This window comes from Ciconia boyciana, chromosome 10, assembly GCF_034638445.1.
Source record: "Ciconia boyciana chromosome 10, ASM3463844v1, whole genome shotgun sequence".
NCBI lineage: Eukaryota > Metazoa > Chordata > Aves > Ciconiiformes > Ciconiidae > Ciconia > Ciconia boyciana.
The window spans coordinates 15,062,024-15,087,773 of NC_132943.1; the positions used below are offsets into that span (position 1 = coordinate 15,062,024).

A 25,750-nucleotide genomic window follows, 5' to 3' on the forward strand; every position below is an offset into this window, starting at 1 on the left:
GGGGGAGTAAAGGCAACAGCTAAGAGAATGAAAGGCAGATACGGAGAAGGAAAATATGAAAGGAAAAATGATCTGAGAGCTGATTTGTGGAGAGATGGCTTACTCTTGTAACCTGCAAAGTACAAATGCTTTGTTTGAAAGTACCCTGCACCAGCAACGCAAAGCATTTTCTCTGTAATGCACGCATTTGGTGAGCACTCTGGATTATGTTGTAATGGCCTGAGCACTCTGGATTATGTTGTAATGGCCTGCCATAAGGCTTTTAAGCATAACTGAGTGTACATTTAACTGCAATGGTTTTATGAGAGTAGCAGGTCAGATGGGCTACAGCCCCTCTTAAACCAAGCCTCTTACTGTACTCAGCAGATATTACTTGTGCTAGGTCTTGGAGATTAAATACATCTCTGTTCAGTTTTGTATGGCAAAAAATGCAGAAAATACTGTTAATAGCCTACCTCTGCATGTCACTGTCTTTTTTATGTGGTCTTGTATTGCTAACCCCAGTGAAGACGGGCTCCTTGACTGAGCAGGGCACTGTGCAAAGTGAACAGAAAGGTGATTCTCAAGGCACAAGAACTAGCAAGGCTTAGAGTGGAGGTAAACAAAAATAAACTTCTGTTTAAAAACCACACCCATAAACTGACAAGTGATCAATTTACCTGCATAAGCATCTTTCCACCTTTTAGAAAGATGTTACCAGATGAAGACAGGAATAAATTATGTTGCAGAATTGAATGTTTTAGAGAGAGGTAATTTCTTAATTGAAATTGTCCAGTAAGAAGGATGGCTGTGAATTAAGGCGTAATTGCAGACCCACATGACTTTTCTATGAATAAAGAAGCTGGTCACAGCTTTTCTGTCAAAATGACTACTGAATTGAAAATTATTGGTGAAGCTGGCATTTTTTGTGGAGCGTGTCTGCTTTCACAGAAGCACTCTCCGTTTCTGTTGCTAGAAGCCTAACCAGTGCAAGGTCTCAGCCACTTCTCCTCGTGGTTTCTAACTGAATAATATCTGATTTATATTTTGCCTTTCTTGATGAAAAGTCAACATTTTTTCTGCATTTCTCCCCATTGCCCTCCCCTGTCCTCTGCCTAAGAAGGGAAAAGCAGAGAAATAAAGCAGCTACAGAATACAGCCTCCCAGTACCTCTGAATGGACAATGTGCTTTAGCAGTGACTGAGGGCTCCTTTGAAACCAACAATAAAAGCATCTTTTCTGTCGAGGAGCACAAGGCTCACAGGGGCAAGAGACTTTAATGACACCATTATCTTTCAGGCAATTAGGACTCGCTGGCACAGTCCAGCATTGGTACAGGCACTGTTTTGATTGCACTGCAATGGCTTAGTGAAACATAGACTGCTGAGACTTAGGAACATCATAAATCACATTTAATCTCAAACCACCGTGGATAAAAAACTAACACAGGCATAATCAGAATTCACAAGTACATTTTCTCTTTTAAAAACATATGCCCGGGAACAGAGGTCTCCCCTCCTCCCATCCTCTCCCTGCGTACACGAGCTACGTAACGCTGCTTCTCCTGCTTCTCTCCTAAAGCGCTTGAAAAATGGGTTTGAGCTTGCCAGCTGCATGTGTGTTTGTTGTGCATTGTGGATTATATTTTAAAGACATACTCTAAGCCTCTTACGCTCAAATGAGTGTGCATTTAACTGTCTGTACGTTCGTGCCGGTTTATAAGGTAGAGGGTCAGCCAGCTTATCCCCTGGCTTCTCTGTGAGGGCACCGTCCAAGAATTTTAATGGAGCTTTCAAAAGCCTCCCGTTACGCAAGGTGCCCTTAATGGAGAGTCCTCCTGCCTCTGAAAGTTCCTTCTTGTTGCTAGACACAATGAAACGCAAGCCATAATCTCTGCAGAGAGCGCCTAGATTTTTTCGTGTCGCAGCGTGTAGCTGGGATGCAAAGCACGGCTCCCTCTGCTCTCCTGCAACAACCAGAGGGATTCATTTCATTAGTTGGGAAAGCTATGTTGGAGGGAAGGGAGGTTATGTAGGTCACCGATTCATCCCTGCTGCCTTGCAAAAAGAATTCATTATGAAATTTCACTTTAATTAATGCGATGCACCGTCTCTTAATAGTATTTCATCAGGACATCTGGTAAAAGCACATTAGCTACAGTTTAATGTTAAGACATAATTGAACAGAACTCCTGTTGGAGCTTGGCTTTTGCAATATGTTTCACTTCTGCTTCTCCTGCAGGCTGCCGATTAAAGGGATTGTGGGACTCCCTCGTCAGAAGGTGATGGAGCCTGATCCAAAGCCTGTTTGACTTAACAGAAAGGCTCTGGTTAACGTTCACAGGCTCTGAAGTGGGTCTCTGAGGAACAAACCCAACATCCATCCTATATTTACATACCACGTACTACTGGTACCGCTGCCGATCTATAATCCTGAATATAAAGTAACAACTCTGGTGTTTAGATCCAGTTGTGTTTGAAAGGCCATCATCAAAAGGTCTTTATAAACCATTTTCTTTTGGCTTAACTTAGAGCTTTTTCCTGTTCTAATTTTATCTCTGCATAATTGTGTGTTTTAATACTTATTTGATTATCTGCCCAAATTAATGTCAGAGCAGCAGCTTTCCAAACAGCCGTATTAAATATTCACATCCAAATGGGATTTTTTCAGCCCTTTGTTTTACAATGATCTCCTGGAGTATAAATGTGAACTCTCAAAAGATTTTAGTTACTCAGTAAGTACTAGGTCATGATTATTTAAATCTAACTAACAGGCTAAAGAGCCTTTGGAAGATTAATATATTTAGAAAAAGTTTGTGAACTGTTTGAACTCTTCTGTTTGATTTGCGGCTGCCACCTCCACTTCTCCTTTTCTTTTTTTGGGTAAGTGTTTGAATAGCCAATAACAGTAATAATAAAAACCATCCACCACTAATGCAAGTGCAGTTTGCTTAGTTTCCCTTTTACACTCTCCCCTTCAGCAATTTTTTCACCATTGTTTGTGGGGCAGTTTTACTCCCAACCTTTGCTGAGAAGGGACACAAAGGACTAAGGTGTTAGAGAAGCTTTTCCTGCTGTTTAGTTGTCCCCTGGGTTATTTTCTGCACCAGTAGGAAAGAGAAGGGGACAGGAGGGATCCAGAGAAGCATGGTATGCCCTCACTGAAAACCCCAGCGGGTTCCCAGTGGTGCCCAGCACCTGGCAGTCCTGCCGGCGGTACCTACCCTGCACACACGTGAAGGGGTCCCGAGGGCATACTGACTTCCCCAGTCACGCCAGACGCCGTACGGCTGGCTGTGTCCAAGGACCCCATGCCACCCACCCTGTCTGCCTTTGCTGCTGGACATTGTCACAAGGGGCAGGTGGGACCGACGGAAAGTGCTGGGACAAGGCCAGTCCACACGGTAGGTAAGGCCACCTCTCCTCGCAGATGCTCTCCTGGAGTCCAACCTCTCTATAACACAGCTAATCCTGATACCGAGTGAAAACACAGACGAATTGTTCCTGTCCTTGGCTGGTCGATGCAGGGGATTCATTTCTGGGAAACAGCCAAATTGCCGCAAAGAGATGCTAAGACCCCCATAGTGGTACAGGCTGGCAATTAATTTGGCCCTGCCCTTGAAGCTGCTCCATGCAGCAGACACAAACCCAAGCCCACACCATCAAATTCAAGGCACCAGCCTTTCTCCAGGGAGGAGCACCAGCCCTGTCCCACCTTTACAGAGCTTGTGGTAAAAGGCTGTTGCTGAGAAGAGGCAGCTGGGCAGTAAAAGATGCTGTGCTGTAGCTAAACTGGTTCTCCAGTGATTTTTCAGTGCTACAAGTCCTATACTGGTCACACTAAGAGGAAACCCGCGACCATTGCTAGGGCTGAATAGGCCTGCAGTGTGGCATTAGTTGGCAATAAAACATAACAAACATATAGGCAGCCTTCCTCCCTGTAGCATTGGTCAGGCTGATGCTAACTCCGGCCCAAGAAGCAGAAGTAGCTTATTCAGCCCAGGCATCAGTAACATTATTTATATGGCCAGTTCTGAAAGTCTTCTGGATGCTAAGAGGAACAGCCAGGCTGGCATTAGGTAGCATCCTTTCTTTGTTGGTGCCTTAGGACAACATTGCCAAAGGACCTGTCATTTTAACAATAAGCATTAGCCTCTGCCCCTTGGAAACTTGAAACAGCAACCCCACTGTGGGCTCGCACGGCTTATGCTTTGTGCTCACAGGTTTGTTCTCCTAGGGCAGCCCATCGCTAATACAGTCATCGGTATTCCGGTGTTCCACTAATACAGTCACCGGGACTCCATGGGACAAGCAGGATTCAAGCTTTTGTTCTGTAAGAAAAACCAAAGCAGTCATGTAAATAAGTCCAAAGGCATTTTACAAAGAGTAAACTTTTTTTTTCCTAAATGAAGTAGAACTTGTGACCTTTTCCATTTTTATTTTATCTCCATGATGTGATAAGCTGAATCCCAAATTAGGAAGGAGATGGATTGTTTAGGAAAAAAAAATCAATTGAAAATACTGGGAAATATGCCGCTTCTGGAAGCGGCGTATATCTAGTAGGTATTTACAGTTTGTATCGGGGACTGAACCTCTCCAGATAGCTAGCCTTAGACCTCTTCTTTCAGCATTTAATATTTATCTTCAGTTAAATCTGTGCTAATTGTAGTTTCTCAGCTTGAAGCAAATTGAACACAAGTCCCAGCAGTCCTAAGTGTTCAGGCATCTCAACAACTTCTGCTCTTTCTTTCTCCATGCTTCAGAGCTCTGCGCTCTCGTTTCTGCAACCTACAGAACAAGATCTGCCACCTCTGAGTGTCCTGACTGCAAAGTGGTTGGATTGATTCATGAATGCTTTAAGATCCTGAAATGAAAAATCATTAGTGCCACTTCTCTATTCTTACAGCAGCAGGTATTGTGTGAATTTTCCCAGAATAATTGTTACATGTTAGAGTAAAACCACCAAAACCATAGCAGAGTGCCATCTCTGACTTTAAGTATTTCATGCTGGTGGTGTGACTCCTCTTCTTCATGAAACACCTTCTGCCAAAGGCTGCCCAAACAACCCCCCCCCCCATCAGCAAGCTAACCCTTCTGGCCAAAGGGTGCTGAAGGAAACAAAGAAACTTCACCAAGCCGAGCAAAAAAACGTGGGAATGAAACTCTGTGACCAGCTCTGTGGGAAACTCAATGCCAGAAACTGGCTTAAGCTCTTGTGAAGGTTTGGAGACGGGGATGAGGGCAAGGCAAGGCAGGAAGCTCCCAGGGGAGGGCGGGCAGGACCCTGTCCCCAGCTCACACCATTGTGCTTTGTTCAACCTCCACAATTGTGTGAGCAGAGCCCGGCGCATCAGCCTTCACTTCGAATTTCCTGCTTTTTGTCGGCTCACATCCCGGGGACTGTTGTTTGAAACACGGCTCTTATTACGGAGCTTGCAGAAAAGAAACCCCTGCCCCATAAGCATGTGCCCAGGCCTTTCAGCGGGTTCCCAGCGCCAGGGCTCCTGCTTTAAGGGGATGTGGGCTATTGAGATGCAAAGAGGCATGCCAAATACCCGGCTGGGCCTTGGGCTGGCTAGGCTTGACTGCTGCAGCTGAGAGGAGCTGCTGTCGCAGAAGCCACACGATAACCACCTCTGCGTGCGGCAGTGCAAGGACCCACCCGTGACTTGTTCAGCTGGGCTGCCCTCTCAGCAGATATTGTCCTAATCACAGACCGTGCAATGTCTCTTACCCAGATTTGCAGAGGGTTTGGCTTTACAGAACAGGCTCCCAATTCACAAAGCTCCTTCCTCCTCCTCTTACTCCTGCTCTCTTATTGAGCAAATCCAGGATTTTGTCCGAGTCCCTCCTCTTCGGCTGCTGGACCTGACCACGTGCCCAGTCTGAGCTCTCAGACTACATTGCATGCCCTGGTCTGCATGAGAGAGACCTGGGAGGAAGCATGGAAACCAGAGAAGTAGTAACGCTTGTGGCAAGTCAGACTGCTGTATTGCCTTGGCATGATGTTGCTGGTCCCCCAGGATTTGGCAAAGGGAGCCCTCAATTCAAACGAAATAAAAAAGCTGTCCCAAAACTGCCAGAAGGATTAGGGAATTTTGCCCGTCTCTACTCCACACTCAGGACTGCTGGACATCCCCATCACTGTCGCGAGCACTAACCCCTGCGCTCACCGACCTGGCGGGTCTCACGTGCCGAGCGTGAGCCTTCCTCCCCCGGTCCCCTCCCTTTGGCACCACACACAGCAGTGACGCAGCGCGCCTGCACGTTTCTCCTGCCTCAGGAAGTCTTGGCCTGCCTGACCTGCTGGCCATTCTCAAGTGACTTCTTGGAGCTGGAGGGATTTGCCACAGTGGTGGGAAAAAAACCCCCAAACCAGAGCATACCTCTGTGCTGCAGCTCCTCCTTGTCTCTCCCCGTCGCAGGATCCAGCACATGCAGAGTCATCTCCCTGCTCTGTTCTGCTGCAAGCAAGTCCCATGTCATCCCAGGAACTGTGTCTGTGAGATCATCTATGAAATATTTATTCCCCTCCCATGCAAGAGAAAAAGAAGCAAAAAGCTTGCATAATATTGATGGAATCCCTGATAGCCAAATATTGAATTATTTACAGCCTAATTGCACAAGTGATACACATGAGATCGCTTAGGCTGCAAGATGCAATTAATACATTTCGCAAAATTGGTGACTTCTACTTCAGACTTTGTGTTGATGCATTGGTGAGTCCCTAAAAAACAGGTGAGATCCCTTTGCAGGAGAAGAGCTAGAATATCCAGAGACACTTGAAATATTCACAGACTTTTCTCAGAGTGCTGCTGTGAAATAGGAAAGGGCTCTCAAACCACCAACTAGCTGCCTGGAGGTACGCATCGGGAGCCATTTCAGATGCTCAGGTGGATCTTACCTGGCTGCTAGCTGTTGCTTCAGAAGGGCACAGATCTCCCATAGGTCCTGTATTACAACTGAAAGTCTCAGGCAAATGCCCTGGATACCCTGAGGCATCTCAAATGGCGTTAATTGCCTACATGCGAGACACAGAATTGAGCCTACAGTTCAGTGACCAAGAACTGCAACATTCCCTGTGTCGCATGGCGTGCTGGCTGTGTAGCTGTAATGCAGTACTTCACACATACCCCACAGGCCCTCCTTTCTGCCCAGCCTACAGCAGATGGGGTAGATTGGCCACTGAACCCCAACTCACAGAACTTGGATTTCCAGACACAGAGCTTTCCTGTCCAGTCCCAGGTACATCTGTTGATGTGGCAGTTGTCACAAGGGCTTGGCTATTTCTCTAATACCAAACTTCTCTCAAGCCCTCCCTCTCTCTCATTAGTAAATACATATCTGAACCCTGACATCTGGAGTAGTCTGCAAGTTGTGTCTCTTAAAACACTCTTATATTCTGTACTTCTCATTATATTCTACTCTTAGCAGAGCTTTGGGGGATCACCTCATTCCCAAGCACTTCAGCAGCATGTAGTGATCATCCCTTGAAATCACTGGAGCTGAACAAGGCTCTGGGCAGTCAGTTTTGGCCTTAGGATGGTAACAAGCAAAAAAAAAAAAAAAAGGGAAAAGTCTGAGCCAGTATTACAATGCTGTCCTCTCCATGCCTAATAATGCTCATTTCCTCTCGAGACGAGACACATCATGTATGTCTAAACCCCTCAGCCTATCCCGATTTACAAATTCTAGTACAGCTGTAGGTTTAAAGAGCCAGCCAAAATTAATTACGACAGATTAAGGAACAGAGCAACATACTGCAATGCCCTTGTTAAACTGAAACATCTGATCCAAACCAAGCAATCTCAGCCCCTCACTAAGCTCCTGCTTATCTTGTTCACCATCTCTAGCGTTTTTCTGCTGAGCACTATCATCTGAACATGGTTTACTCCGATGTACCCAGACTGTCATTCAGCAGCTTTACCAGTGATAGCTCTGGCCTTGGCTGAGGCAGCCAAGAAAGCAGGTTTGGAGGTAGCCCACCACCTGTAGGGCTGCACAGTTGGGGTTTTTTTGTTAGCAGGCTTTTGTTCCATTTAGAGTTGGCAGGCAGACAGGGACAATTAAATCCTCTGCTCATGCCAGAGGAAAATGTATTTATTTTAGCCAGGTACTTTTCCTTCTCTTCCTTCCCACCACCCATTTTCCTTAAATGAGAGACAAAGATAGACAGACAGACGACTTTGCTTGTACAATAAATGCCATATGTTTCAAAAGCCGGTAAAAAAACAAGTCAGTGTCTGCTTCATAGGCAGAAGGACCTGAAGGAGGAAACAGCAACACGATTTACCTGAAGGCAGTGGTAGAGCTGGGATGAGATCCCAGGTTGGGAAGGTGAATTACGCCTTTACAAAGCCAAAACTTAAGTAGCTTAAGAATTTTTTTGTGTTTTACAAATATTATTCAGTGCCTAAAATGAAAAAGGGAGGCCATTTGGTTATCAAATACAAGTGAATCTGTATGGTTTTACCCCTCTTCTCTTTTCATTTTGTTTGTAGGTGTCTATTGAAAGCAAGGTAAGGCTATGGCCAGCTCTACCTTCTAAATTCCTGTTTAGCAGAAGAGGAACCAGATTGCTGTGAGACAAGTGAATGCAGATTTACCCAGGGGCTGAAGATGACGTTAGGTCACTTGGACCATCAGCTCTTTGGAAAATCAGCCCCAAGCGCGCCCTTACAGGATCCTTCTCCAGACTCTGGCCACAGCAAAGTCCCTTTCCTTTGGATGATCCACAGAAAAAAATACACTGCCCATCAGCACCGTTGGTGCTTTCGGAAGCTAAGTACCACCAACCAGTGCCTCTCAACCCAGGTCTCTAGGTGCTGCACAGAGCAGGGAAGGTGCTCTTGATTTGCTAACAGCCCTGAAGATGAAAGGGTGAAGTAGATGGCAATAGGCTTTGTATCTCCTCACTGTGTTGAGCACGCTAGACTCGTTAGAGATGCGATCCCTGTTGGAAAACACTCCTTGCTATAAACAAGTTGATGAACATAGAAGAAAACGGGCATGCTTTCCCCATTTGCCACTACGCATATTCAGTTGTTAATATGCTCCTTTCCCCTCCTCCCCCCATTATTCTGCAATATCTGTTAGTTGCTAAAGAAGCTGAAGAAACAATTAAGATGCTTCAGAAAAAGCAGATAATTTCTCACATGCAGTGCTGAGTACCCAGCAGATGTGACTCAAGATACATACATGCTGTTTTCAAGCAAGTATTCCCAAGGGTTTAGATAAAAATAATAAGGATGAGGGGTTTCAGCAGAAATCAGGTTATTTTTAAGCGTAAGGGCTCTAGGGGGTATTAGCAGGGCTCCCTGAAAATGCCATCATCTTCTTGTGTGGGGGATCCCATAGCATTAGTTGTGTATAATTAAAAAAAATTAAGCCAGTCGTCAGACTAGACAGGGATTCTGGCAGGAAAGCAGTAACAGAGGTTACAGCAAATTGGGTTGGTTGCACATATCAAACACCTTCTGATTTATTAGAGGCAGAACAAATGAGATGCCTACAGGGTGCTCTTCATCCCCAGAAGATAGTGGCAAGTCTCAAGAGCCAGGATTTGACCCACATGGTTTCGGTCAGCACAGTTCAGCCGACAAGGAAACAATATAGTGGGAGAAATGCTGCGATGGTCTGGAGCCAGATCTCAGTTGACACAGGGTGTTGCAACTTTACTGAAGCGTGTGGCCCACATCCAACTCAAGAGTCCATGAAAAATATTTCTTCCCAATATCCGCCTCCCTAATCCAGCCCCAGCATCTGTCATCACACCAAAGGGGAGGGAGGCAGTGAAGCCAGCGTTATGGTAAGCAGCTTGCTGAGCCAGCCGCAGACATTTGCCATCTTCTGGCCGTGATGAAGACTGGACAAATTAGGAAAATGTTTTCATTAGCTGCACTCACCTGAAAAATAATCAGCAGCCAACTCCCATTTCACAAGGTGGCCTGGCAAAGAGTCAAGAAACCAAATCTGGCGGCAAATGGATTGCAAAGACAAACATAAACAATTAAGTTTGTGATGATCCACCATCTTGAACGGATCTTCACTATCCAATACCAGGATTTTCTGTGCTCATACACGCAAATCTCAGGTGTTCATACTCTGCCAATATTTTAAGTTATGCCCATAAAGCATATTTGAATAGGATTCAAGCTGATGAAAAGCAAGTTGTTACTTTTAAAGGGGTTTGGTGACCCTGTGAATGGAGCCGATGGCTTCAGTCCAGCAGATGACAATCCATTAAATTAAAGAAAAAATTGCCACCGTAATTCTTAGTGCCAGCAAAGAGAGAGAAAACATGGCCCCTCCAGGATGTGCACAACCATATTCCTGATGCCACAGATGGTGGCTTGAATGGCGGCAGGTTTTTTGCCTTGCCTTTTCATACGGCATAAAGATATTTAGTCTCCACTGTTTTCAGGGAGACATTTTAGATATATTAAGCTTATGAAGAGACACATCCCACTTGAGTAATTTTCAAAACACCTCCTCCTTTCAAGTCACCAACTCTCAGCGAAGGGGGAAGAAGAAGAAATGAAAAAACATTGAGCCAAAGCCCATAAACAGATTTTTGTGTGTGTGCGAGATGAGCCTGGGAAAAGCAAAACAATTCATGTACCCAAGAGTGGCTTTGCAGGGAAAGGTTAAGGAATAATAAAGAGGGATTTAGATCACACCACTTTACACACATTTATGAGGGAGAAATTCAACACCCAGAGAACAAATTCAGTTCAGGTTTTACTTCCTCTCTCTCTTTCCTCCCCCTTAAAGATGACATACCCTTCCATTTGTAAATTACTTTAATTTAAATACTTCCAGGTTAACAAAACGTCTTAACTTTGACATGCCCCAAATTACAAAACAGAAACAAACCCTCTTGACAAAGGGTAAGAAAAAAAAAAAAATCCAAGCCCAAACCTCCTTTCCTAAGCTGGAGTTTATGGTCTGTGAGCTGGCTGCCCTCCAGAGTCTGACACAATGTCTGGAGCAGCCAGAGCAGCTGGAATTCATTTTCTTCCTCCAAATCTATGTACTTTCATATGAAGTCGTGTTTTGGCACTGCCGCCTAAGAGAGAGTTCAGTGCAAAAAATCTAACCCCGGCCGTGTTTCTTTGCAACCCAACGCTCGCTGAGCAAACAACGAAAAAGGAGAAGAGGACAAAAAAAAAATCAGAGAAAGAAAAAAAAAGCCCTTTCCCTTCCCCCACACATACACAGACAACTGTACCAAACAGGAGGGCTATTCATGGCTGTTCAGAAATGGGTCACAAGGAGAAATGTTTGCAGATAAAACCAACACTTTTTTCTTTTTTTTTTTTTCTCCCCTTTTTTTTTTAAATAAACATCATGGAGGCCCCTGGAAGGCACTGGGGATGTTCAAGAGTCGAGGTCCTGCTGATCCCTTCCGCCTCCCGTTCGCGCGGCTCCCACGCCAGCCCCGACGCGCAGCCCCCTCCGGGGGGTCCGGACCCCGTCGAGCCGCCTCCTCCGAGCCCGAGCGGCCGCGGGGAGCCGAGGGGGCGGCGGGGCCGCGCTGCTGCTCCTTGCCTGGGTTGGCAGTGGGTCAAGGGGGGAGGAGGGAGGCGTCCAAGGCACTCCCAGGCGGTCCTGTCACAAAATCACGCACTGGAGTTTGTGGGAGCCTGTGGCTCTGTCCCCTCGCCATTTGGTCTTTTTCTTCTTCTTCTGGCTTTTCTCTGGGATCTGTTGCCTGTTTTGGGAGACAGAGAGGAAAAATAAGCAGGTGAGACGCAAGGCTGGGTCGGACATCAGCATCCAGAGCCCTGGGCAGCCAGCAGAACAGCATCTTGGCGTGCATATGTATATTTGCACATATATCTCCATATACGCTTTCCACCACCACGTTGCTTTTCATGCCACACAGCTAACAAGACAACCGCCTGCATTTTCAAGGAAGGAGGAAAGAAGCCATAAGCAAGCATTCAGGCTAAAGGCAGGGATGTACGTCCTGCCAGGGCACTATGGTTGCCCTGGGTGAACTGCTGCCTCCTCCCCTGCCCGGGGGCTGCGCTGGGCACAGGGATGCTCTAAGCAATGCAACGTCATCCATCACAGCGCAGCTAATGCTCGTTAGGGAGGAGGGAGAAAGAGATACACAGGGCGCAGAGAAATAAACCCTCCCCGAAAGATTGGCTTTCAGCCAGCATTGCCCCTAGCCAGCTGCACTGCTGTGGACTTGGTTATGGAGGGGGGCTAAAAAATAATAAAGAAAAAACAGAGTCTGCTGCCAGTGGGGCTCTGGCCTCCCCTGGAAGCTGTGAAGAGCACCACAGCACAGAGAGCAAGCTGACCACAGAAAGATGTCCCTGGTTGCCTGAAGTCACAGCTGTCAAACACGCAGCTGAGAGTCCTCCTGCGCTGCGCCCCGGCAGCCCCCGACAGTCAGGTGGGTTGTGAGCAACCCCTAAAATGTTATGTTGAGGGCTTCTCCCTGTTCATTACGATGAGGCATTGCCCAAATGCCTGTTTGCAACTGTACCTGTTTGCAGCAGCCACTCAGCTAGCGCAGTGGTGCAAATTCAACAGAAGAAGGCTTTGTAGTTCAAACACCCGACAGGCAGCCCGTAGACTTAGATTTTATTGCAAGATAAACCATATGAACACTGGCAGCTTCCGTTGATTCAAACAGTGTCTAAATAACCAATCTGAGTTTGAATAGTTCAAACCCAGCCTCTTTGCTATGTAATATGCCAGGCACTAAACTGAGTGTTTGGACCAAGTTATCCAGACCAGGATGAGACATAGCTGGGGGACAAATCCTTATGCCTTCATTTGGTGTTTTTTTTACAGCCTCAGCTCCCAAATGCTTGCAACCACCTGAAAAACTCAGCTTTGACTAATAAGACTTTTTTTCAGCGAGTATGAAGGCTGAAAGCATGAAAAACATAAAACTTTAAAGCTCAAAACTAGAAAGCAGAACAAAAATACTTTAAAATTAATTTGGATAAACACTAAGCGGCCGCAAGCTGTTCACAGTGTTCTGGAACTGTTTTAGAGATCCAGAAAACCACGTCCCGTGCCCGCTCAAGATTTCTGCTGTGACAGTCCTTGTGTACACACTGCTGCAGCATAAAAGGGATATCAGGAAACTTAACAGATCTATCAGGCGGGACTCAATCACCCCACTCCTTTCTGGATTACTTCCAGACAACAGTTTCTTGCACGAAGCTAAATAAACTGGGAATCAGCCAAGTGCAAGGAGCACAAACAGTGCCAACCCTGAATGAGTGTCCTCACCCTGCAAACTTACACGGGCTCTGAGGAGCCTCTACATGTGTAAAGCACTCCAGGAATGACACAGTTATTAGAGAGCTGTAAACTTGTATTTTCTTTGGAAAAGCTCACTTAAAAAAAGAAAAGCAATACTTGGTGGGTGATGCCATCCTACGGCTGCAGACAGTTTGCAATGTCCAAAGACCACGTGAGGCTGCTTTGTGGCAAATGACCAGCTAGATCACACAGCATCTCTCTGCTCTCTGACTTAACCCGAGTTCCAGCTCTTGTGAACATCTCTGGTGCCCTTGATGCCACAGAGGGTTTCACCTGGCTGGCAATGACTTTCATGGTGACTACTCAGGGAACTGAGGTGCATCACCTATTTTTGAGGTTATGCAGTGCATTTTCAGGGCTTGAATTTAGTGACGTCTCATTACAACATTCCTTCCAGCCTGTCTGGACTCATGTAGAGAAAGCAAACAGAGCCTCACCATCTTATTTTGGCTATGTTTTTTTTCCCCCCACAGTAGAATAGATGGTGGTAAGAGCTCGCTGTAACACAAAGTAATATCTAGCCAGCTAATGCTGAGTTACAGAGCAGTTGGGAAATAGCTTGGGACATTTCCAGCTCAGCTCTGTAGTTCTTTCTGCCCCCTGCTTTTGAGACATGTGGGAAGAGTGGGCAGTACCATCTGCTTTTGATGGAGGCCAACTCGAGGCTGCGCTAAGATATTCACAAGTACAGATACGCTGTGAATAAATGCCTCATGGTTTAATTGCCGAGTGAGGCACTTTGACTGCACGGCGGGGAGGAGCATGATTTCAGCTCAGCACCCTCCCAAAACATGAAAAATGAGGGCCCAGAAAAATCTAGCAGACAACCAGTGCCAGAAAAAGAAATCTTCTCAGAGAGATTTGAGGTTATCAGCTGAGATGCCGAGATGTGCGTGTAGTTCTTTTCCTGCAGGGCAGCCGGGATTTTGGAAGGCAGTCCCTCCCCGCCGGCAGCGGGAGCAGGGGTTCGCCCAGAGAGCAGGCGTTTGCCAAAGCGAGCAAAGGCAGCTCATGCCAAAACTGGGAACAAACCTCTGCAGTCTGAGGAGGAACCTGTGGCTTAGCCATTAGGTCATGCTGTTTCTCCTACAAAGCGGCTTAATTTTTTCCATTTAGTGAGCAGAAAATGTTGGAAGTCACCTACAACATTAGAATTTTGTAGAATTTTTTGCCAGTCCTTTTTAACCTCTGGTAATGTGAGACCCTGTGAGGACAAAGCTATGAGTCCCAAGTCACTGGTCCAAAGCTTTTAATGCCGGCCTTTTAAAGCTGATCATTATAGTAGGCTTTGCACTGTTCATTGAATAATATATTTTTGTCATGGCCACAGCTAGTTCTCAAGCTACCTAGCAATGATGTCCTACAAGTGTAACTAAGTGTTAGTAACATCCCTATGCAGATATAGGACAAGAAGGTTTAATAAACCCCAGAAATCTCCCACCCCCAACCAAACCACCTGGCCTGTGCTCCCCAAAAGTTGGCTCCTGGCTCTCTGGGCCGGGACTCCTGCACGTCCCATCCACGGGCAGTGAGCAAGTGAAGAGTTTGCAGCTTACCTTATTACCCTCACGAGATCATGGAAGGCCTTGTCAACGTTCAGAGGTGGGTCCTTGGCGCTAGTTTCTATGTAGGGAATCTGGAGGACAGAAGCGTATCATGAAAGAGATTAGTAACAGCCTACATGTTGGTAGCAAACCAGTTTCAAAATGAAAAACCCTAAAGGCTGGAGAAATCTGGTGCCTAAGAGACTGGGGAAATACAGGTAAACAAAGTGTTGTCATGACACTGCTATCAACAGCTTCACGCTCACAGCAAGGTCAGCAAGCGCTTACAAAAGGTCTGGAATAAGCACCAGGCAAACCAGCTGCTATCAGAGCTCCGGGTTTGGAGAAGAATAATCATAGACTTCATGTCGTCAGATGTTCTCTCCCTCTAAGCTGTGCTAGCAGACATGAAAATAGCCGAAGGTTGTTGAAAGACGAGCACTTGCCAGAAATTCTTGCTTGCCACATTTTATTAGGACTACTGCATGAATATTTCATGACTACAATTCCCCTTCAGTGTAAAATGATCTTTTCCTTCAAAGTCTGACAGCCAGATGGGGCCGCCTAGAGTGCTTGTCCAGCATGCTGGCAGATGTATAAAACTGCCTCTGATAAGGTATTTTTGTACATGGCCTTTTCCAAAGCATGTGCGTACAGATGGGTGCAACATGTTGCAGTTTAGGTGTCCTGGGTCCTACAGAAATGAGCTTCCTTGGGGAGGGGAGGGAGAGAACCTGCCCTGCCAAACTCCCATCGCGGCTTGTTTAGAAACACCGCAGTTTGCCACTGAGGCACAGCAAGCTGCCAAGAGGTCTCAGGCTTGTTTGCTTTTACCTTTCCATTCAGTTCCTCCTATGGGAGTTGTTGCCTCCCTCTGGGTATTCAGGGCTGCTGGCATTTAGAGGTGATTAGTGGAGTATCATGTCATCTACGCTCATCCAAGACCAATTTCTCAGGCTAAACTATGGCATGAATAATGCAGAGCTAAGATGGTGGGCCCGACTTATATAGGCTTAACAACCCTGTAACGTCATTATCTTTAACAAGCTCACTTCCTATGGACACCTGGGTATGCTTCCCAATGCCTGACTTTGCCTTTTCGCTCCAGGAGGGTGCACTTTCTTCCCTCATTTTAAACATTTCACATTTCTCACAACTTGCAGACACCTTGTACACGTGGCTTCGTGATGGCCACAGCTTTGCTACAGCCTGGTGTACAGCAGAGGCTCTAGTTTCAATGATGAATTGGCCCTACTGAAAAGAAACTGTGCAGCTACTACTGTGTAGTAGTTGAAAATGTAATTGCAAATATTTGATTGTAAGAGAAATGCTTTAATTCAGCCCCAAATAAGTAGGGAATTCAATTCTGAATGCCTGTAATGGGACTTAGAACAACCAATTAAAGAATCCCACAAACTTACATTATGTTTTGTTGCCATTTCTCTTCCTTGTTCTCTTGTAATTTTCCGTAAATGCATTAGATCAACTTTGTTCGCCACCAAAATCATTGGAAAGGACTCTCTGGAAAAAATCAAAACCACCGCCCAATTATTAGCAAACTACAATAAAAAATGCTGAGCATAAGTTTCACTTTCTGATGCTGACATCATCTAACATTTTCAGCTACAGACATACCACATACATGTAAAGAAATATAAAGAAAGACCAAATGAACACACATCAGCCCCCAGACTGTGCTACACATATGTTCATATCATAAAAATTTACTTGACAAGTTGCACGCATGCATACATTCATTCTTATTTGCAGGCACTTCAGGGACTTAGTGTCATCGTTTTTGCAATGCCTGATAATAGTTAAGACTGAAGATCCAACTAGATCAACTACAGCATCAGTCAGGAAATTAACTGAGACACAGAGACAGATCTTGAACAGGAGAATGGGACTCTTGTAATGGTTAAGGCATCTCAGTAACCGCATATCTTGGCAGCTGCTAGTCACTGCAAGGTAATGAACTGTGTTGGAGGAACTGGTGTCAGTGCATGTCCTGGTGAAGACTCATCCACTGAGAGCAACCATGGGGGAAGAAAAGACGGACTCTGGGAGAGCTGGCCCTTCAGGGGCACCTCATGGGGGAGAAGGTGACTGGGGGCAAAGATCTCCATCAGTTGTTACCTCAAGACATGAAAGACTGCAGTGGTAGCTGGAAGGATGCTGGAGGGAACCGAAGAGTCATCCTAAATTTCCAGACGCTACTAACTGCTTCTAATCCCAGAGCAAAAACCTGATGAACAAAGGTCCCTTTGTACCAAAACCATCTACCTTTGTAATAATACTCAGTATTTCTTTAACTTTATGGGGCATGTAAGTGACTGTCTTCAGCCACCGCTTGAGAAGAGACCCATCTATCCACAGCACGTCCAGTGCAAGGCTCTCCTGACGAGGTGTGTGGGTCAGGCTCTTCCCCAGTAGAAATCCCTGTAGCTCCAGTGACCAAACCCAACTGGAGCCAGCTCGTGCCACGGGCGGTCCTGGCACTGCAGCTGCTGCCCACCCCACCCCACCACCCGTAGGGGAGCCTCTCCTCTGGCTGCATGATGCAGAGAGCAAAGTTGTGCTGCAGGGCCTTTACCCACTGCTAGGATGGAGGAGATCTTCTGATAACTGACAGTTATTGCAGTATTATTTTCTTATATTTAACTTTAAATCCTCCTAAAATGATTCCAGTGTTCTTTGCTGTAACAGAGCTGATTTTATTGGGGTAAGGAGCAGCTGGCTGTACTCATTTCTGCATAAAACACTTCCCTGAATAACTCTGGATTCTCAAACAGTGTTTCTGTGTCATTTTTCATCAAGACGATAAGGGCTCCATCTTCTCTCTGGCACGTTGCCCCATTGCTCTGGCTGGAAAAATACCGTACTGCACTCTGCATTTTAAAAGAGTCTTACAGTTGTTCATTCTGATAATGTGGCTTTGATTTAATTTTAATACCTGAGCATTGATGTATCTTGACTATGATCATTCTGGAGCAAAACACTTGTCTGGATTATTTGATTACTTTTTGGCTTGCAGCACATTGATAAGAAAGGGATTGCATTTGGACAGTATCTCATTTGCCTTGTTTACATCAGACATAAAACTCTATGGGGACTTTGTTCCCTGTTGTAAGCCGTACAATTGCTAGTTGGACAAAGCTACTATAGTTGGAAGTTTTACTGTAATGAAGGTTATGGAAAGAAACAGGAGGAAGGCTTTGAACAGCTCGGCTAACGCGGCAGCCTGCGATTCCTTTGGATTTTCAGTTGCCAAAACTGACTGCTAGCTTTAAAACCAGGGCGATGCTCTGCTCCCAGCAACCTGCGGGTCTGGCAGGACGCTTTCTTTACTCCCGCTGCTCCTATTGCTGTGATTTTCTGAACAAGCTGAGGTTTTGGATGAAGCGTTAAGCTCCTCGCGCTCTGTGCTTCAGTGGTGTTGAGCAGGGAAACAAAAACAACCTCACCAGCCTGTTTCACTTCCTGCTTCTCACACGTTGGCCGCGGTGTTTGCACGGCGCACAGAGGAGTAAAAGTTTCAGTCCAGAGCAAAACAATGAATACTGCATCTTATTTTCACAAAGTTAAATTAGATAAAACTGACATCGGTTTGGGGCAGGCTACAGGAAACGCTGTCCCATCTTCTTCAGCTTTCAGAAACAGATTTAATTTGCCCCAAGCTGAGCTGGCAGTGAAGAAGAGACTGTTGTGATCTGGGAGGCAGACTGAGTGACTGACATTTTTCTTCATTTAGATGAAATCAAAGGGTGGTTTTTCCTTTACTTTTCACTCCTGTGGGCTCTGCTTTGGATGCTTTACTGGAAGAGCTGTCAGCTGTGAACCTCACATGATATGAGTCCACCCTTCCTGTGGGGAAGTTATTCAGAGCTGCGAAAGGAAGCCAGCAACGAGGCCTGAACCCTCTGGTGGCTTTTCTTGATGACTTCCATAATTAAAAGCCATTATGAACGGAAAAACTAAGTGTTTCAAAGCTGCAGACATATAAGGGCTTGATTCACACCCCACCCAGTGAGGATGGATTCATCACCTCTTGAACTGGGATGGGAAGAGGGAGTTATCTCAGAGATAAAACCCTGGCAGCTTCCCCTCGTTCTGTCAGGACACATTTGCTTACCACGATTAAACCTCAGCGCTATCTTCTCCCATGCACACAGAAGGAGGGGAGCGCGCGACCTCTCTTGCTTTCTCCCCAGTCACGCAGAGATGTTTTATTCATTGAAAATGGTTGCTGCAGAGCATGATACATTAACTGCATTACACCCCTTGTGAGAAATACAGCTCCTCCCAACGTGAGGCATTTTCCCCTTCAAGACACTTGTTCACAGCCCCATATGATGCAGGACCTTCTAAGGTTTGTTTGGCACAAACTGAAGCCAGGGAAAGAAGGATGCTGCCAGGACACACAAAAGGACTGGGGCTGAATGAACACTTGCTAACTCTCTGCTGGCGTTCCCGAAGTGTGTGTTCCCGAAGTGTTCCCGAAGATGCGCTGTGCACAGAGCATCCTTCTCCCTCTTCAGAGCCAAATGGGTTACCTTCAAAGGTGTCTGCCTTTCTCACACTGCTCTGCCAGACTGTTCTGGCTGGAGTTTCTCCCTTCCAGACCCATTTTCACTCCGTCATAGCACTGCTGAACTTTTCCATGTTGAAAGCACTAGATGCTTATCAGAAAAGGTAAAATACTTCTTATTCCTCATATGTAGGTCTACAAACCCACACAGAGCATGCGAGGATTCGCCCCGGGACACCCAGGAGGCGAAAGGCAGGGTGAGACGTGCAGCTGCCCCCACAGCACGGCCTCCAGCGCGGCGGGAGGGGGTCAGGCAGCACCTGGCCCCACAGCACCCACCTGTCCTTGACTCTGAGGATCAGCTGGTGGAACCGGTCCACGTGCTCGAAGCTAGCCTTGTCCGTCACCGAGTAGACTATAAGGAAACCATCTCCGGTCCTCATGTACTGCTCCCGCATTGCGCTGAACTCCTCTTGGCCTGCAGTATCCAGAACTAGGACAGAAGAGACAGAGGTTTTTAGTTACTGTGAGGAGCTGCGGCTGCTGTCACTGCTATGTGTCCTACATGGCCCTTCTGCCTCTGCTGGGCTTGGTCCTCTTGAAGGCTGCAAGATTTGATGAAAGCAAGTTGGATGGACACGGTTGTTTCTTTTTGCAAAGCAAGAAACACTCCCAGACCCCACTCATCACCGTGTGCCTACACTGGGAGCAGATGGAGGGGAAGAAGATTACGTGGATTTTACTTTCCTTTTCCAGTATCAGATACTGATCACTGAACTTGGGGAGTTGCTCCTCTGGCAAGATACAGCTCAAAGTATTTCACAGCCCTCCATCTTCCAGCTCTCTCTGTTCCTCACATGGAAAAACCCAAGACTGGAAGAGTGAGTAAATGCCAGTTTAAATGTCAGGGACAATCTACAAACTGCAGGGTGAAGCAGAGCTGGGAGACAACCCAGAGTAATAGCTACAAGCATTTTCCTTTTCTCAATGCCTGGATATTATTTCTACACAATTATGTGCTTTCAGAGAAAGACGGTACAGCCTTGAGGAACTCCCCCTTAAATATTTAGTCCCAAGTGGTGTTCTGATATTGAGAAGCTAGTTAAAACAGGTGGAAAAGCTTTAAGTGACTTGCATATCCTGTATAGCGATCGTGTTTCTGTGCATTGACAATGCCTAGATCTATGCTCAAATCCCCTAAAACATCCCAGTTGTGGCAGCAACCCACATGCTGTTCCCCACTAGATTAACCTCCTCTCTAATATGACCATAACTCACTGGTTCTTCATCACTCTGTCTCGCAGGGGGTCCCATCAGCTACAACATGGACCACATGCAGAGCAAGCCACGCCAGCCTTCTGGGTAAACACCACATACTGATGCACATCATCAAGGCCAATTCTTGGGCTCCAGCTTCGTACACTGCCAGGATTTTGACTGGCAGGAGGAGGGTACAAGAGGAGTTCATCAGTTTAGGCTATACCAGTACAAACACAGTATGAGCTCAAAATGCATTGGCTGCTCAGAAGTAATAGTCCTAATTCATTGTTGTATCCTAGAGGCAAATGCGGGATCTTTGTGATGACTGGGAACATTTTCACATCCCAGTCAACTGGGCTGGGTGGGAAAACTGTTTCCGCCTCTGCTGTACAGCCACAGCGTTAGCATCTGCTGCCCACGAATGATGGGGAAAGCCCAGGGCACCGGTAGATGGAGACTGTGGCAGGAGCATACTGCTGACAGAGCAGCAGGGCTTGATATGGGTTTTTCTAGTCTGAGCAGGCCCACAGTCCTAGCAAGATGTTCCCTGTAGGGGTAAGTATTCAGGCTGCCCTGATTTCCAGATGGGGCCAGGATAAAGCCCACTTTGCTGCCGGTGGTACTTGCTGAATCAGCATGGGTGGCCACAGGCGGACATGCTGCAAGTCACAGCGCACCCCACAAGCCAGCCCACACCTTCACTGTATGTCTGCAGGAAAGGCAGCTATGCTAGAGGACCTGGAGACCTTACTTGGTGATGGCAGGCCCTTTAAAGCTTTCAGCCTCATTCATTCGCCTGCCCCAGCTGGTCTTGAAGGCCTGTTTCCAGGAGCCTTTAAGGTGAAAAGAGCTTCTAGGCTCTTGCAGAGACCCTGAGATTTAGGCTTGTTTGCTGAGTAGCTGGAGCTTGCTGGAAAGTCATGGGTGTCTTTTCATAGCCTTTTATCCTGCTTCTCTCCTCTAAATCTAGGAAACAAGGGTCTCAGCTCAAAGGCATCCAGGCTATTCTTAAGGACTGTACAAAAAAGAAGAAAAAGAAAAAAGACAAACAACCCAAAGACACTGCATGTGCTGGTGAATTTCTATGCCCTGGGCAGAATTGCTACCATGGAATAAAGCCAGAACCACGTGGCTAGGACGGAAGAGGAAATTAATCCTTCCCACCCAGCCAACCTGCAAGGAGAGGTTGGGCTGCCCTCATCTGACTCCTGCACCAGCTGGACGCGATGTCAGGGCAGGGCTGAGACCTGACAACCCCCCCACACACAAACACACACTCCCTTCCCCTCCCCAACACACATACCCAACCTGTGGTGGAGTGGGACAGCTCTCGCAGGGGGCCGGGCTCTCCTGCCCTCCCTCCTCTGACACAGGGCAGGTGCCCGAGCACAAGCCGTGGGCAGGAAGGTGGAGATGGATGTGCCGTATCCTGCATGGTAATTTGCTTAGGGATTTCCCCTTGCTCTGGCACATTTGCAAACCTCCCATGAAACACAGGAGGAACATCCAGCTCTGCTCTTGCACCCATCAACCCATCCCCAGCCGCTGCTTCTCCAAAGCTTTCCATCCCCTGCGAGAGGACAGAGGACGAGCCCTGGGGGGGCTGTGGGGATACCCAAGGGACAGCACAGGGCTGTGCTCCTGCCACTCCAACCTCGCCTGGATCTTGGCCACCGCATCACGCTAAACACAGGCAACACTGCTGTGTCAGCAGCTGCTATTTAAAGGGAATTCACTTGCAGCATTTGTAGAGGGGCAAGTCCAGGCAGCATTTAAAATGGCACTTTGGAAATGTGAGTAAGAGACATGCAGCAGTGAAGGTTAAGGTTAATCTCAGATGGGTTATTCATGCAAAATTAAGCATCATGTAGTTGGCCAGAGAAAGTCTTTGTTTTAACTTTAAATGTGCTCTTAAAGACACTGCCCCCCCTCCCATCCTAACAGTTCTGTGCTACATGAACTGTAAACAATCAGAGCAGAGAGCGCGATCTGGATCCTTCGTAGGCAGGATGGGACCACATCCTGGAAAGCATCAGCACTGAAAAAGGGCCAGATGCAAGCAGCTTTGCTTCTTGTGGCATGAGAGCTTCAAGAAGACTCTTATCTATAGAAATAGGAAAGTAGCAAGGAGAAACCTTGATAAGGTGAAAATGGGATGGTGATTTGACTGGCTTCCCAAAGAGGTGAGGAGATTTAGGATGTTAGCCAGCATCCATCCTCTTTTAAAATCCCCGTTTCTGCAGACAGGATGCCAGAAGACACAGAAATAATCACGAGCAGAGAAGAACTGTGAACTCTCTCTTCCCCTGGTACACTTTAAAACCAGCAGTTGCCTCTTACAGGCAGTTGCCTCACTGGCAGTGCATAAAAGCCAATGTGGAAACAAGGCTGGACCAAAGCACAGCGGGTTTCCCCTACCTCATTCTTCCAAGAACTGAAATCAGATTCACAGGCTGTGCAGCACATGGTCAGGGACTTCCAACAGCAAACTTGGTGAAGTTCCCACAAACTTGACCGAAGAAGCAGCAAGAAGGAGCATTAACAAAAGCGTTTGGGTGAAAAGCGAGGAGAGAGAAGCCAAGGAATATGTCTGACGTAGGAACAGACATCCAAAGAGGGCAAAGCCATTTTACAGAGCTATCATGCAATCAGCTGGAGACTAAACTAAGAGCAATTAGGCTGTGAGAGCCCAGCAGGGAGGTCTCTTGCTTCACAGGTAAGAGGCTGCTCAGCAAAGAGATGCCCTTTTCCGCTTTCCAGTGGATGTGACCCCAACTGTTGTGATGAACTCCTTGCTAATTGAATCCTGCCCCCTTAGAGCTCCACACACCATTTTCCTGTGAACCCTGATGGATTAGGCAAGAGTGCGGCTGCTTAGAGAGCACTTCTGAGCAAACACAGGAGCCCAGGAATACACAGGAATTTGTGGCCCAAAATAGAAGCACTCGGCGCTTCCAGGTATTTTATGTAGCAATGTCCCTGCAACTGACAGTGCTCTGAGTGCCCATCCAGAGACACAGGCATGTAAATCTAAGCCAAGGGCAGAGACATACTATGAAATCCAAGTCACAGCATTGCTTTTTCTAGAGCCTAGGCTGGATTCAGTTCAGATTCAAACACAGCCTTCCTAGCGTTCAGAGTGCTCAGATCTGGTTGTGCAGGTGAGTTCCTCTTCTCCTTTCATACCTAGGCAAAATTCCCTCCTACGTCTTTATCTTTACATTGCTGGGCAGCTAGGTGTATAGATCAACTCAAGAGAGTTTATCCACTGTCCATGGCATCTAAGTGGCCAAAGAGGACCAGACAGGCAGGTTAAACCCATTTTCTATCCTTCAGCCCTTGGGTTTCACTGCCCAAATCAGACACCAGTGGCCCGTTCCAAGCAGCGACTACACATTGCTGGAGCCAGTCCTGAAAGCAGCTCAACACAGCTCTTGGAGCACCTTGCCTTCCAGCATCCAGAAGAGTGGCTGCACACCATGAAACTCAGGGACAGGATGCAGTTGCTTGTGCCTACCTTGATCTAATGCTTGGAAAGGTGAACACAATGTGTACAATTTGATTTTTGCAAGCAGTGTCCTGTGAGATCCCTTTGGCTGCGTACATCCAGCATATGTGCAAGTCTTTACGGAGCTGAATGAGTCAGCAGGCAGAGAGGAACCTGGGTTCACAGTGCCAGGGAGAGGAGCAGCACAAAGCAGCCTGACCCCAGGCATTTTCTGCTTCTTCAGCAACTTTTTAATGTGAAACACAGGAGAAGTCCCTGGAGCAAAGAGCAGAACTGGGAATGTGGCACTGTCAGGGGAGCGCTGCCATCGCAGGTTACAGGGCCAGACTCCTCTTGGAGCTTCTCTCTCCAAGCCTTGCTATCCTCTTGGCACCGCAGCTCTGCTTCAAAAGGTGAGGCCAGAGAGAAACTGCATCCCCAGCTGCCCTGCAGCTTGGTAGCTAAGCTCAAGGGAAAACTTAACTTGAATTGACAAGTCAAACCAAAGAGTCTCAGACTGAGGAAAGCCATCCCCACAGTCTTCGTCTTCCTCCCATCAGCAGTGTGGTGGGAAAGGGCAGACCCCATCAGACATTGGCTTCAGCTGACGAATTGGTATTCTGGGCTCCGAGCAGATGGGGTGCAGGGGCCACAGCTTATATTTTGTATTCCCACACCCCAAGTCACCCTGAAGAGGTATGAGGTGCCCATGCTGCGTGCAAGGCAAGGTAGATGCTTCACTTGGTCACTCTGATGCTTCTGCTTCTTCTCAGATACAGCCACACAGCCCCCGGCATGAGAGTTCTTCTCAGGGAAAAACACGCGATGGGGAAACACTGGGGCTTTTATGAGCCCTTCTTCTGTGCCCTAACTAAATACACAGATGTTATAACATGGAAAACCCAAGTACTTGAATTCTTGCCCTTTCTTTAAGGAAAAAGAAAAGAGGGGCCTTCAGAAGAAAGGCTTCCACATCAATAAACAGAATAAAGATGCGAGCCCTTAAAGGAGCTCTTTCTCTAACAAAGGGCAAGTATTCAAAGCCTTGTGTTTTCCACGTTGCAACATCAAAATTTTCCTGGCAGGAAAAAAATCCCTACAACCCAAGACAAAAAAAACTCTCTTTCAAGGTTGCAAAATCCCAGCAATCAAGGGAGGGAAAATACTGTACACACAAATAAAAGAATGAAAATACAAACTTAATTTGAATTTTAATTCCTTCAATGATGCTATCCAAAGTTTAAATAAAAAAAAAGAAAGCGAGCTGCAAACCAACCCTTCTGCCTGCAAGTCTGAAGTGACCTTTGATCTCCCTCTGGCCTCCTGGCTGAATTGTTCCCAAGCTTCCCGAGGAGAAAAGCAGAAAAGCAGACAGCCTGGCCTGGGATGAGCAGCAGCAAAAACCCTCGGCAAAAAGGGATGCATGGGAGACACAAGTGGAAACAGTAGAGAGGGAGCCTGGGGGAAGGAATGGTGCTTGGTGTTACTCCACGGGGGTGCACAGCAGGACTGTGCAGGTCCAGCCCAACACAAGGGCACCCAGGGATTGAGAGGGGACTTGGGAAGAAGAGAAATAAAAAGGAAAGCTGAAGCACGGGAGTAGGAAGACAACTACTAGGCAGTGAGAGTTTCATCTGAATCATACCAGGAGGAGGAAAGG

General features: G+C 46.8%; 1 protein-coding gene across 4 annotated transcripts in view; it reads right to left on the minus strand.

The window, feature by feature from the left end:
• Nucleotides 1–1,374: 1,374 nt before the first annotated feature.
• Nucleotides 1,375–25,750, minus strand: part of MRAS (muscle RAS oncogene homolog) — a 51,308-nt gene continuing 26,932 nt past the window's right edge. For 3 of the 4 annotated variants that reach the window (XM_072874509.1, XM_072874508.1, XM_072874507.1), the window contains exons 4-9: nucleotides 19,683–19,836; nucleotides 16,237–16,336; nucleotides 14,828–14,907; nucleotides 9,884–11,691; nucleotides 6,365–6,478; nucleotides 5,713–5,910 (exon numbers count right to left, since the gene is read on the minus strand). In XM_072874509.1, the coding sequence (XP_072730610.1) occupies nucleotides 11,592–11,691; nucleotides 14,828–14,907; nucleotides 16,237–16,336; nucleotides 19,683–19,836 (434 nt within the window). In that variant the 3' untranslated portion in view covers nucleotides 5,713–5,910; nucleotides 6,365–6,478; nucleotides 9,884–11,591. Of the gene's footprint in view, nucleotides 4,310–5,712; nucleotides 5,911–6,364; nucleotides 6,479–9,883; nucleotides 11,692–14,827; nucleotides 14,908–16,236; nucleotides 16,337–19,682; nucleotides 19,837–25,750 lie in introns of those variants that run through there. The other variant, XM_072874510.1, reaches the window with a different exon arrangement.